We start from the raw sequence: 13,574 nt of genomic DNA on the forward strand, positions 1-13,574 counted from the left end.
GTAAGAACCTAAAGCATTTTTCTTAAGATGAGGTTAATGACCATAAGGAAGTAGGATGTTGGTTATTTTCTGCTGGATCAATGGAGCACTACAGCCTCTAAAGCGAAAAGATGACATAGTAATAGCACTTCACAAGTACATTAACACCAGAAATGGACTGCACTCAATATTAAAAGTTTGGTAGTTACAGTTAGCTAGGTAAGAAAAACAAGCAGATGTTAAAAATCTACAAGAATCTGTTAAGAGTTTAAGAAGGCAGGAGGAAATCCAGAAACTAATGGAGATCTCTGAACCCTGAGACCATCAAAGAACAGGACATATCAGTTTCCTCTCCAGACCAAAATGGAATAGAAGGCTTAGGACACAAAGCAATGGCTGATTTCTGTGTTATCATCATTAAAACTACACATCGCTCTTCTGCCTCTTCACTACAGGTGACTGAATTTCACAAAGTCAAGAAGTCTGAGAAGTACAAATGAGAAGAACAAAAGCTGAAATATCACAGGAGTGGTCAGAATTAAAACATGAAACAGAATTCAAACAGAAACATATTACCATGCATTTCACAAAGGGCTAATCCAGCAGTATTAAAAAACTTCACATTGAACAGATTTATGTTATGGAAGATGGAGAACAGTTGTAAAGAAGAAATTAATGATGCAAAGAAGAATTAAAATTAAGCCACTGCCAAAGAATGAGAATAAAGTTTTTATTGAAAAACTATATACCAGAGATAGGACATTTCTGGCATTATACGAAGAAGGAATTTGCACATACAAATGTAGGCCAAGACAGCTTTAATGAGAAAGTAGCTGAAGCGTCTGCCTAAACTAGATCAACATCACGATATGAATCTGTCACCTGGCAGAAACAGATGCACTGGTATATTTATCCCAGCATGTCAGTTATTCTCCCCAAACCTGAAGATCAGAGCACAAGAAACCAGAAAGGAAAGTATCTCTTTTGGGTCTTGCACGTCCCACCACAGCAGACAAACCAGTTTTTCAAAAAGCCTTAAGATGTCTGGCAGGGAAATAAAAAGCTTTCCTGGGCTACTATTCAAGCACATTGATAATGAAACTCTGATGCAAACAAGTACTTGTGTTCAACAGGATGGATGTGTTACCAAGCCACATCCATCCCACATGTTCCACTTCTCTTTATTCCAGGATAATAGTGTTTGAAAATTCTCTCCTAGCTTTAAATTAAATCACTAAAGAACATACAACTGTCCAAGTGACAGTTACAGGAAGAATTTTTTTATTCAGAAGTAAGCGGACATAATATTCAGGTGAACTGCAAAAAAACACATATGAAGCTGGAAGAAGTTCAAATCAGTATAATTAACAGCTGCATCTGCTCATTTCTTTTAATTTGAGTGTCTTGTGTTTGTAGCTGAATTTTATATTTTTATATATGCTGTGGTGCAATCTATGTAACTACATTAATACCCAGCATTTCACAAAATAGTGTAAAAGAGCAAAACAAAACATGGCACCAAGAAGGCTTTTCCTCCATAAAGAGCTGTGGACACTCGTTTGTCATCATGATAAATAATACACAGTTAACCATACAGAAATTGCATAATTATGCTTTTTTAGTGAAAATCCAGCAGTTATTATGGATACTTTAAAAAGGTACTATCCACATTAAAAAGTCAGTTACACAGCAAACCTTTTCACCCATATGAGGACATTGTGACCACCTGCTTCCCCCTCTTCAAGGGTCCATGAATACCATAGTTAGTGGAGCAACCATTTTTATGGCTGTAGGACATACAGTGCACAGAATATGCTTCAGCTAAAATGAGAAGGTAAATACCACAAAAAAAATCAAAATATTTTCACTAGGGTACAATAATTATTTTTTAATATTATTAAAAATTTACACAGGAATAGAGACCCAAATTCTCTCTCATCAATTAGGAAAACAATGCAACAACTTCATGAAATTTAGAGACTGCAACATGCTGTATTTATCTGTAAAAATCAATACACTAACAAGCCTGAAATAAAGTAAGCTACAACAATTCAAGTGAGGCAATTTTATTCCAACTAAAATTCTTACTTTTATCCTACTGGACTACTGTCAATGTGCTTTGGCTTCCAATATAACCAAAGGAGTGAATCAAGTAGAAATACTGTAAACGCTGATATCAAAGATTACACTAGTTGAAGTTACTTCATTTTAACAACAATATTTCCATAATCACTCATTAATAAAAAAATGCATTTATTGCAATATTACACTACTGATTACTAGTGTTTGTGTAATAATGAAATCTTAACATCCCTGTTCTACTTTCTGTTAAAAGAGGGATGGTGCAATACTTGATGCATATTATACATATTGGGTATAAGCAGTATATTTCACTTTTTGCAGTCACAAGGGATATTCTCTGCATCTTGGCATAACTAGATTTTGATACCATAACTGTATGAAGAAGAAAAAATTGGATTAGAAGATCTCCATAAAAAGAGCCATACTCATCATCAGTACAGATCAGCACTTCAGTTCTAGTTAGTGCTTAGTTCTGTATTTAATAAAATTATTGCCTTGGTCATATATATTCAATTATAATTTCAGTTAACATATACAAATTAGAATTCAAATATATGGATGAAGTCTCTCTCCTCGTCTTCTACCTGAAGCCATAAAATAAAGGAGTCAAAATTTCTGGAGCATCTAGGTTTTCAAGATGTTAGAAAAATCAGGAAAACAACATTAGAGATATGGGGCCAGCTTTCAAAGCCAGATATCTCAAAATTAATCAATGTCAAAAGCACATACACTGATTTGGCCTAATTTAACATAATGAGCCAGGAGACTAGATTCTACAGAAAAAAACCCTTCACCTCCATCTGTTAACACCTCGCTCTCTCAGGTGATAGGGCCAAGTCCTGATATTCTAAATGATTAAAGATGGGTTGCTCCACCAGCCTATTGCATTTGCATTCCTGATTTTACCACTTCCTGGATAGCATCCGATATTTAGTTACCTATAAAACCTGTGACAAGTCTATCCTACTGAAACACAGGTGGAATGCTAAGTTAGAAAACCGACAATACAAATTATTTACTGTTGACTGAAATTGCTACAAACCTACGCTACTTCTGCTGCAAATAGCTTTGGTCAAAGGCAGATACCACTCTCCCTGTTTTACAGAAATGTTTTGCCTATGTCTTGCAAAGACAATGTTTAAAAAGCATAGTTTTAGTTCTGCAAGTAAAGTTGCAACCACATCTTGAACCTCAGCTACTCTACCATTTACATTTAAAGTCCTATGGATGTAAACACATCCTGTTCTTTACATCTGACTCTTATTTCACATGGTTTATGCAGATGTACAACTTCTATTTTGATTGGATACTTTGCAAAAATCACAAGATTACATACTAATTGATGATGATAATTAAGGTTTGCTCAATTCCACAGTAAATTTAAATCCAAGTTTATCTTAAGATATCTGAAAGAGAGTGCAAAATGGGAATTTATAAATTTAAGACTGATTTAATGAACTTGTCAGTAACTGACTGAGACAGCTGTGAAAATTATTTCAGTGTCATTTTTCTATGAAGTAACCTCTTCATATAAAGCAATCTGTTCTACTACTATTAACTTAAAAGGTACTATATTTCCTGAATATGATACGATTGAAAAGAGTTAAATTTTATGGTAGATTTATCAGGGCAGCATTTCAAAAACAGTAAGATGGAAACCAAAGGGTAAAACAAGAAATTAACTACATGACTCTTACTTCATTTACAACTTCAAAGTTTCATATTGCAGGTTAAAACACAGTAACTAGTTACCATTTAAGATAATAAGGCTAGTTCTAATTAAAACAAATTGCTAAAGTATTTACATTATTATAAGCCATAGAGCTTATACTCAACATTTCTAGGTGAAAACTGCATCCATTTTGTCCATGCTGTAAGTTGCAAAAGTTTGTGAGATTTTCTGAATGTTTTTTGCAGTACATAAACCTTTAAAGAAAAAAGTTAACAGGGCAAATACACGATATACTAACAAACAGTAATAAGCTAACTGTGAAGAGTGTGCGAGATGCTCTTTTGCACATAATGTTGCTTTTGCATTGTTGTATATATTTATTCACCAGTGCAAGGTGTAAATTTGTTGTAAAAAAATAACTACATGCTAAATAAAGTGTACAATTTGGGGTCATCTGACAGAAGTGTGATAAATATTTTAATACATCAGATACAAATGCAATACTAATGTAGCACACTGGTATTACTTAAGTAAAACAAACTTTATTACTAGACATGCCACACCTTTTGGGCTTCATTACAGCTGAACATGTCTAGCTGTCTTTTAATCAGATGTCTGCTGTTTTGACTTTTCTTTCTGACATTAGTATCTATGTTTACTGGTCTAAGTTAGTCAAACACACAACAATCAACAACAAAAAAAATACCTCACTTACTCTATTTGCGCACCATGAGCCACAAGGGCACTTATGGAATCCATACTACCAGATCGTGCTGCTTTATGAATAGGAGTTTCACCAACATAATCCTGTAAAGACAAACTACATTTTGTCAAGCATAATCTTCATAAAAATCAAAATCTTATTCTTATATTAGTCACTTTAATTCAGAAAGCAGAAATATAAAAGCAGCATTTATTAGCTAGCAAATGCATCAGGTACTTTATTACTACTTTAACATCTGCAGTAGGCTGTCACGTACATTAGATATTTAGCAAGAAATAATGCTAAGGGCATCTAACTCAGGAGGTAAGCCTTATGCAATACGTAGGCAATCAACAGTCGTATTCAGCAAAACTTGTTAAGAAAACCCCACAAGTCATACCACTGGAATGAGTTACTCTAACACCTTTATTTCCCAGCACTTCTGTTTCCCAATATGTTGGCCTGAGCAAGCCACGAATTCAGAAGCATTTGGCCAAGTCTGTGGGACTACACTGTTTTCAGATCTTGCTGACACATGTTGCTATACCACACCAGAAATACTCACCAGGTGAGGAGTATGTGCGTGTAACTCTACTGTACTGTAACAGCAGTACACTCAGAGTTAACAGGACAAGTCAGATCTCTCCTGAGACATACACATTGACTCAGGTCCTATACACTTTTCTGACTAACTTTATCTATTTACATTCCATTATTGTTAACCAGCACATCCAATCATTTAATCTTTCTGTATTATGTGCAAACATACTGGGAGTAGCGTATTATTCGGGAAACTCCTCTCTACAAGCTATCTTCTCAGATAACACGGAGAATCTAGAGCAATTTTACAGATGCAACTGGCAAGCAGCAGGTAAATGCCATGCATCATCACCTACAGGCTGCAGATGAAATTCAGTACTTGCAATTAACCATCAGTACTAAGAACCACAGAGGAGAATCTGTAATGAAATATGGCTTTGAAGTAGCAAGTAAATGTTCAGTTACTTGTTTATTATGATTTAATTGTCACAGTCCTCAACATTTTCAATGCAAGGCAAGTTTGTTTGTTTGTTTTCCCTTTCTTCCCCATCCTCTTTCTCTCCCAATTTTTGACAGACTCCACTTGCACGCTCCACTGATATTAAACATGCTCTACCTGTATGTGCCTATTTTTGCTTCCTCATGACTTTTAATAAAATATCAACACTGGCTCTTGAAGTAACCACAGCACCATTACTGAGTCACCAGTCTTCATACGTAATGGGGGTTGGCACCTAACTCTACAGTACTGGTTACACTAACTCTATTTGAAATGTGAATATATTCAAAATACGACCATACTACCACCTTCATAGATAGGAGGTAACAAGTGTTTTAAATTGCCTGCCAAGCTTCTGAGAAATTAAATCACGTCTTTTAGACCGTGTAAATATAACTTTAAGATGAATTTTGGATTATGTGTTATATACTCTCAATTTTTTACTTGCCAATTTTATTTCATGGTAAAATATTTTTGTAACAAGCTACAAATTCACTGAGAGTAAGCCAGTTTACCAGTGTTTAAGACATATACTCAGCCAGTGAACCACCTAACACAATAGTGGTATCTGACAAATTTTACCTTCTTATAAACTAAGGAAAATTGCTGAGGCTGACACAAAGTTTGGAGACAGAAAAGAGCAGAAAACTCCAAGAAGTCCTTAGCGATTAGAAAATGGCTATACAGCCCATCTTCCAAAATGGCTGTCTGTAGCTGATGAATAGAAGATTGTTTTCCAACTAAGTTTATATAATTTCTCATATTTATAACTATTATTGAAGTTACAAGAAGACAGAGGTTTTTAACAGAGCACACAATTTTATTAACCATCAAAACAGAAATTCATTTGGCACTAATTTATCCAGAAGATTATCTGCATAAGGTAATACATATTCCCATCATGGAAGCTGTCTTAAATTCATCATTTTGTTACTGCTTCCTTTCCCCAAGCCTTTTGTTAATGAGGTAGAAGTGTAGAAATATGCCTTTTTCGCTCAGCATTAGTATTTACAGACCCAACCTAATTTAAAAGATAATCACTCAATATAAAGTTCAGTTCACGGAAAGTTAGCTTAACGCTATCCTATGTTTGATAAAGATGACAAAAATCTTTACTAGCCCCATAAACCTAGCATGCTGCCCACGATAAATCTAGATAATTTAATTATGAAGTACTGCTGGGGGGGAAACGCTAGAAGGATGAAAAAATACCTTTGCAAAAGAACTCCTCACTACCGCATTACAAGAACAAGCCAAGCTTACAACAGCTAACAATCCTGCCACAAAGAACCAGGAAAACATTAGTATCTCAGAAGAGAATATATGTCTTGAGAAGGGTTTATTTAAATCACTGGCCCAAAGAAAGCGTCTCTTCTCTAAAGCTAAGGAATTGAGAAAGTACTTACAAGAATGACAGAATACACAATTTAGATTTTTATAGCATTTGTTTTAATTAGAGGACCTAAGCTTCAGTCATCACTAATGTTATCTTCTGTTGAAGTCCTCCTATGAGACCAAATCTATTGGCACTGAAATAGTTTCTGAAATAGTCTCCTAGCTCTAGAAAGAATAAATTCTCTGGGCTATAAACTAGATTGAAAAGAAAAAAATCTCCGAATGAAAAATGGATTTAAAATGCATTTTTCAACCCACCCAGAATCATGCATATAGAGAAAAATGAAATACTCTGTGAGTCTCAGAACAATTCTATTTTGATTCAACAATTTGATCGGATGGCACCAAAGAGAAAAAGCAGTAACACAAGAGGTTTTTCCAAGAAGTTTCTGAAAACTGTCTGGAGTCCTATACTAGCACATGTGTAAGACACCTCTTCCCTATCTCTTTTTGGTCATGTGGAACACACTAAGTTACTTTGAGGGGGCTCTACAAATTCCTAAGTATCTCTGGTAATATCTCACAGCCCTTCTAACTGTCCACGGTTCCCATATGTGCTTCAGTTTGACATAATCCCTTCTGCAGTAATATTCCAGGAAGGGAAACATCAATAACTTGTACTGGCCTTTCATATCTAGGGTAGAACTTTTCAGGGTCCCGTTTACCCTTCTGATGTAACACTGCACAAAGAACTCAAATTTCTCTCACAATCCAGAAATCACATTGCAAATAAACAAGCAGCAAGAACAATGAAGTTTTATAAAATCAGCATTCAAGGTAACAGAAATTTGTTGCTTCTGTGAAGACCAAGGATTTAGTGTACAGTGCTCCTGAAGACATGACAAAAAGATCCACAGGGCATCATAGGCACATTTAATTTCTGCAATTCGCTGTCACTGTCAAAACCCTCCCTTCCTTGGAGGAACACAACTAACCTTTTGCAAAGACAAGGGCAGTCTTCTCTAGCTTGTGGCCATGACTAGATTACCTTTGACTTCTATTTCATTTTAATGAGAAGTATCTAGCTTCCCTCCTTCCCCTATTTTTATTTATCTAGCTGAAGAGACTTTCGCTTTTTTGGCTTAAATTTTCTCAGTAAATCTATCTCAGCTAGGTTGACCAGTTTGCACTTACTCACTATACTGCTTAACCTCAAAAGACATTTCCTCTACTGATTGTTTATTTTCTCAAACTTCCTGCTAATTCCCAGGCCGCTTTTAGATCTGTTATTTTTCCAGTTATCTAAACAAATTAAATTTTTTACTCTATTTTCCCCCTTTTTCTTTTGGAGATCCAAACTTCTGTTGGCTTTAGGATATTTCAGTTAAACTTAGAACAAATTTCCCATTTTGTTCTCCAAGTCCCTGGAAAGTATTCAGATAATTTCACTCACTGTTACCCTTACAACCCTGTCACAAAAAAAAAAAAAAAAAAAAAAAAAGTACTTACCTGTAAATGTTTCTTTTTAAAACAAAAAGCCTCCATGCACATTTACACTGAAGGCTTTCAACTACATGTACTGGTTTTGGCTGAAACAGAATTTATTTTTTTCATAGTAGCTGGTGTAGTCCTATGTTTTGGATTTGTGATCAAAACAGTATTGATAATACATCAATATTCCATACTGTATGACATCATGCTCAGCAAGAAAAGCTAGAGAGAGGAGGGGGTGGAGTTTGCCAGGGCTGTCATTGCCTGGGGACTGGCTGGGCATCAGTCAGCTAGTAGTGAACAACTGAAGGATTTTTTTTTGTTGTTGTTGTGGTATGGTTTGGGTTTTTTTTAATCAACAGTTGATTTTCTTGGTTTTGTTTTCCTTTGTTTCCTTTACCTATTAAGCTGTCTTTATCTCAACCCACAAGTTTTCAGACTTTACCGACTCTCTCCCTCAGTCCACTGCCAGGGAATGAGCAAGCAGCTGTGTAGTGCTTAGATGCCTACTGGGGTTAAACCACAATACTATGCACTTGGAAAATATTTCTAGTATAGCTATCTGACTAAGACACAAAAGCACTATTTTACCTGAGAAGAAATATAAACTAACTCCATTCCTTAAATCAGGTGACTGAATTTCAAGTTCTATCAGCTGATCCCGTTTCCAAAAGCTGTTCCGATTTCTTAGAGCCAGCACCCTACACTCTCTCAAGGCAAGAAGTAGAAGCTGGAGAATGCTGAGTATTTTGCCTCATTCTTTGCTAAAGATGCTTTGAATTCACAATTGTTCCTCCTTCTGAATTTTGAGTACAGATGAGAAGAAATGGAATATTTTTCTACCTGGATTTAGTCCAAATCGTTGTTTAAAATACAAAACTGTAACATACCAAAGGAATTAGTGTTTTCTTCTTCCTCACCAAAGGTATCAGTGTGTTCAGTTCTTGCTAGTACCAGTTGTCTAACCCTCCTAAATCTATCTCCCATCACTGCCACATGATGGTAACTGGCTGGATGAAAAGTTAGAATCACCTGTAAGGATGCAGTATTTCTTAACCCTTCTTTAAAGACAGGCCACATAAAACTTTTTTTGGCCAATCAATGCAGGCAACATAGAACAGAATGTTTAATAGGCTGAGGCTAGAGGGAAAACATATTTAAATGAATAATAGACTTTTTGATCGAAAAGTACTTTGCACTGTTACAGTGAACTACAGCAGGCACTAGATGAGTGCAGGTCTTGAATCATATTGTTAAGAACTATTAGTAGGCACTGCCCACTTAACAAAACAAAAGACAACACAATGCACAGGACTTTCGAGTCCACTGCTGGGCAGAAATAGGCAGGTCATTACTTGACTCTTCAGCTTCCTCCTGTGAATTTTTATGGTGATCCTGATGGACAAGAACTGCCCACTGATCAGAGAGACATTTGTTTTTAGCCAGTACATACAGTTAAATAAGGGGGCTGTCCACCACAATATATACTCACAGAACTTATTTGGAGACAGCAAGGTACAGCTGGGACAAGCATTTTTCAGCATTTGTCCTTCACTGCTTCTGCTGCCTGAGAAATGTCCCAGGCAACTGTCACCAGCACCGAGATTTGCATTTTCAAGTTTTCCTAATCTTAAGGACTACAGCATGGGCTACAATACAATACCTCAGGGCAGATATGACAAAGCATGCATGCAAATTCTACTGAGTACCGGAGGTTTACGTTAAGACTGAGAGACTTGAGTGGATTCCTTTTCAGAAGCTATCCTTTTCTTTTTCCAGAGGTGATGGGTTAGTCTGTAGCCAATGACCAGGAGTCAGTTTGGAAGGAAAGTTTTACTAGTTTAAATATCAAGTATTCCCAGATCTTTCTCAGCATGTGTTTTGTATCCAGTGTCCATGGAACACTTGTCCTCACACAAGCATTAGCCAGTGACTATGTCTGTTTGAAGCACAGCATCAGTCAGCGAGCTGGAAGGAATAAACAAAATACACATCAGGAAAGAGTGCTCCAAAAGCTCAAAAGTGTGGGTGGAAGCCCTAGATGATCACCTGAAAGTGCCTGGAAGTTAAATAAGGAAACATGACCATTTATTAAGCAGTTCAAATCAAACAAGAATACTAGAATTTGACTGCAATTCAATAAACAGCCAGAAGGAATTGGGGAGAGCAAAGCATGCACTATGCTTTACACAGCCATGTATGAAACATCCCAAGTATCTGTGGGATGAGCTTGCTGCTGCAGGTATCACCAAGGTACGCTGTCTAGCTTTCAGTGCTCATGCATGTGAAACCAGTGTGACTGACCAGTTGCATCTTAACAAAGAACTGACATTTTTTGTTTCTACTACCATTTTAATTAACCACAGCTATTTTCTTACTTTATAACCAAAACAAATCTAAAATACCTCTTCTTGTATGTTCAACCAGTATTTTGTGGGGTCAAAAAAAGTCATTACATTCAAGTGTAACTTGAGCCTGCTGTTAACAACAGGCTTCCACAGTGTCAGCTCTTAGTACTATCTGTATTAGTGTCCTTTGCCTGTCAATACCTTAATCTGCCCTTCGAAATCTACAGGATACTATCACCACTATGTCATTTGAAAGCTTGAGAACCACAGTACTCTTCCTCCCGTGAAGGACCACAGATCTATTATTTGGATTTGCACTAGTAAAAAACCACCAATTTTTAAAGACTCCTGAGTCACTGGCTAGTCTTGGTGACTTCTTTAAGCTGGAACAAGTTTGCTGCCTACTTTTAACTGCATATTATACTGCCTTCTCCTTCCATTTAGAGCCATCTGCATGTTGCCCTCAGCCCACGGAGAAATCTCTCTGCATTCTTATCTTCTTTTGGAGGCTAGCTGCTACCGTCGTCTTTGCTATAACCTCACTCACTAGATGCAATTTTTCTTTCCCCCCATCACATTCCGGGACAGCAAGCTTGTTCTTCAACTCCATTTCAATCTCACTGGTCACTTCTTCTCTTTATCCTCATAGTTGGAAACTTTCATTCTTCTCATTCATTCATTTTCATTCATTCTTCTCTTCTCATTTAGCAGATACAGCAGACTGTAAGTCTTTATTCTGTGCATGCCATGTTTCCTCTCTAATCACTGTTTCTTTATATTCTTACCTGGTCTCCAGATGCATTTACAGTTCTTGTATTTTCTCGTGTGAAGATTCTACTACTATGCAGCAATAACTTATTGCATAAGTTAGTTTTCTCAGGTATCAAGGAGAAGATGCGATCTATAGCCTCTGCATCCAGTCACCTTCATTGTTTCTACAATTCTCCTGGTGTCTCACAGCTGTTCTCAATGCACCAGCCTTCTTTTCTGAAAACTCAACACAAACTTCCCCATTTCTTATTTTTGCATGGATTAAAAAAAAGAACCAAACTCTAAAAATGCAAATGTTCAAGTTCTTCAGCAGACTTAGCTTAACTCTACCACATATAAAATAGTCTGACTGTTAAATATTTTAAGAAAAATATGATGCAAGATTTAACAGACCAGACATTTTATGGATGCTGTGCTATACTACAGCTTTTAGTAAATGCATATTCTGTAGTACTAATTACTCTCATAGATTATTATAAACAATAGAGTACTGTCATAAAGGCACACATAACAAGTCTATTCAGAAATGCAAACACTCCTCCAAATGCATAATAGTTTTAAGCGCTCGATTATGTTACTGTACCAGAGTACAACGGTCCTTTACAGGAATGCATTCTCTGCTAACAAATAATTGTTATACATACTTACAGTAAAAGTAATGGAAAATTATTAAAAAAAACATGCCTTCAGTCTTTGTTAGTAAAATACATGTCTCTAATCTCTTTGCATTAAGTTACTGAAAAAGCTTTAGAATTAATCTAAAAAGAAGAGTATGAAACCAGATGCACCTTAAAATAAACCATGGCAGACCTTACAAGTTAAATGTACAACTAAATCATGAAGTACCACAAAGGTCTCATGGTTCTGTAGGTAATGGTGAATCGTTCCATTCTTAGCATATGTAATAAGCAAGGTGTTCCTCACTAGTCTTTTTTCTTTCCCCTGAAGAGGCATTACAATATCACAGTATTTTCTAATGCTGCAAACACCAGAGCAGCATACCATTTTCTTCAAGAAGCAGGAAGATGTCAATTTCTAAAACAAATGTTCTCCAAACCTTTAGCAGCTTAAAGAACATTAATTAGTCCTATCTCTTCTATAATAAAAATTGTCTATAACTGATAATTACATAATTTTACTTCAGTTGATGTTAATTTATCTGTTTGTGAATGTAAAGATCATATATGTAGTAAAAAAGGCCCAAGACACTCCTTCCAAAACTATATGCAGAGATGAAATATGTGTGAATCCATACCTGTTTGTTTATGTTGGCCCCCACTTGAATCAACCAATTCAGGCACTGTGGATGTCCTCCAAAAGCAGCAATGTGGGCTGGTGTTTGAGCAAAACGTGTTGTACTGGCATTTACAGAAGCTCCAGCTCTTACTAATTGCATTAGGCACTCCAGCTTTAAAGACATGAGGGAATAAAACCAAAGATGTTACACAGATGTGTTATGACAATTAGCACGTGCTAAATAAATAAATACATAAAATCTAAAAAACTAAACTTACCAGTGAAACTACATGGATGGAAAGCAAGAGAGAGTATTAGGGTTTTCCCCCTTCTCCCTATATTCCCTGCTCCTTTGGCCACAGGCCACACCTAAAAAATACTTAATTCTCACCCCCAAAACCAAATTCCAACATTTATTTTCAGGATGGCAGAAAAGAGGGTATAAATACCTCAGAGCTGACTATGAGAGCTATTTGGTTCACTTTCCTTAGGGAGAAAGGAAAAAAAAAAAAGTGTTCTGATCCAGCAAAGCTGCAAACATGATACTAAACAGACATTACTAGATGTTTGCCAAAACAAGAGTGTTGTTAGGAGATACATGGATGTATTCTCAAGAGAGTTTAGAGCAGGGATGTCAAACTCATTTTTGCCGGGGGCCACATCAGCCTCCTAAAATTACATTCAGCCCTTTGAAGGCAACTGCGAGGCTGATGTGGCCCCCAGCAAAAATGAGTTTGACACTTCTGGTTCAGAGGAAGGTAAATCAGGAAAACACAAGAAATATATTAAATTTCTTTAATGTTTTCTTAGAGTGACAGAAGCAGATTACTAATGAAAACGAACACTGTGAATACTATGCTAGATCTATAAAAGGAATAAATTATTTTCACCATTTTCTTTTTGTTACAGCTGAAGAGC

General features: G+C 36.2%; 1 protein-coding gene across 6 annotated transcripts in view; it reads right to left on the reverse strand.

Moving 5' to 3' along the window:
- Positions 1 to 13,574, reverse strand: part of ANKRD10 (ankyrin repeat domain 10) — a 38,530-nt gene that overhangs the window by 18,899 nt on the left and 6,057 nt on the right. For 3 of the 6 annotated variants that reach the window (XM_065058669.1, XM_065058650.1, XM_065058645.1), the window contains exons 2-4: positions 12,676 to 12,828; positions 4,449 to 4,540; positions 3,898 to 3,987 (exon numbers count right to left, since the gene is read on the reverse strand). In XM_065058669.1, the coding sequence (XP_064914741.1) occupies positions 3,898 to 3,987; positions 4,449 to 4,540; positions 12,676 to 12,828 (335 nt within the window). The remainder of the gene's footprint in view (positions 1 to 3,897; positions 3,988 to 4,448; positions 4,541 to 12,675; positions 12,829 to 13,574) is intronic. The other 3 variants (XM_065058661.1, XM_065058678.1, XM_065058654.1) reach the window with 1 other exon arrangement.

Source organism: Columba livia, chromosome 1 (genome assembly GCF_036013475.1).
Source record: "Columba livia isolate bColLiv1 breed racing homer chromosome 1, bColLiv1.pat.W.v2, whole genome shotgun sequence".
Classification (NCBI taxonomy): Eukaryota; Metazoa; Chordata; class Aves; order Columbiformes; family Columbidae; genus Columba; species Columba livia.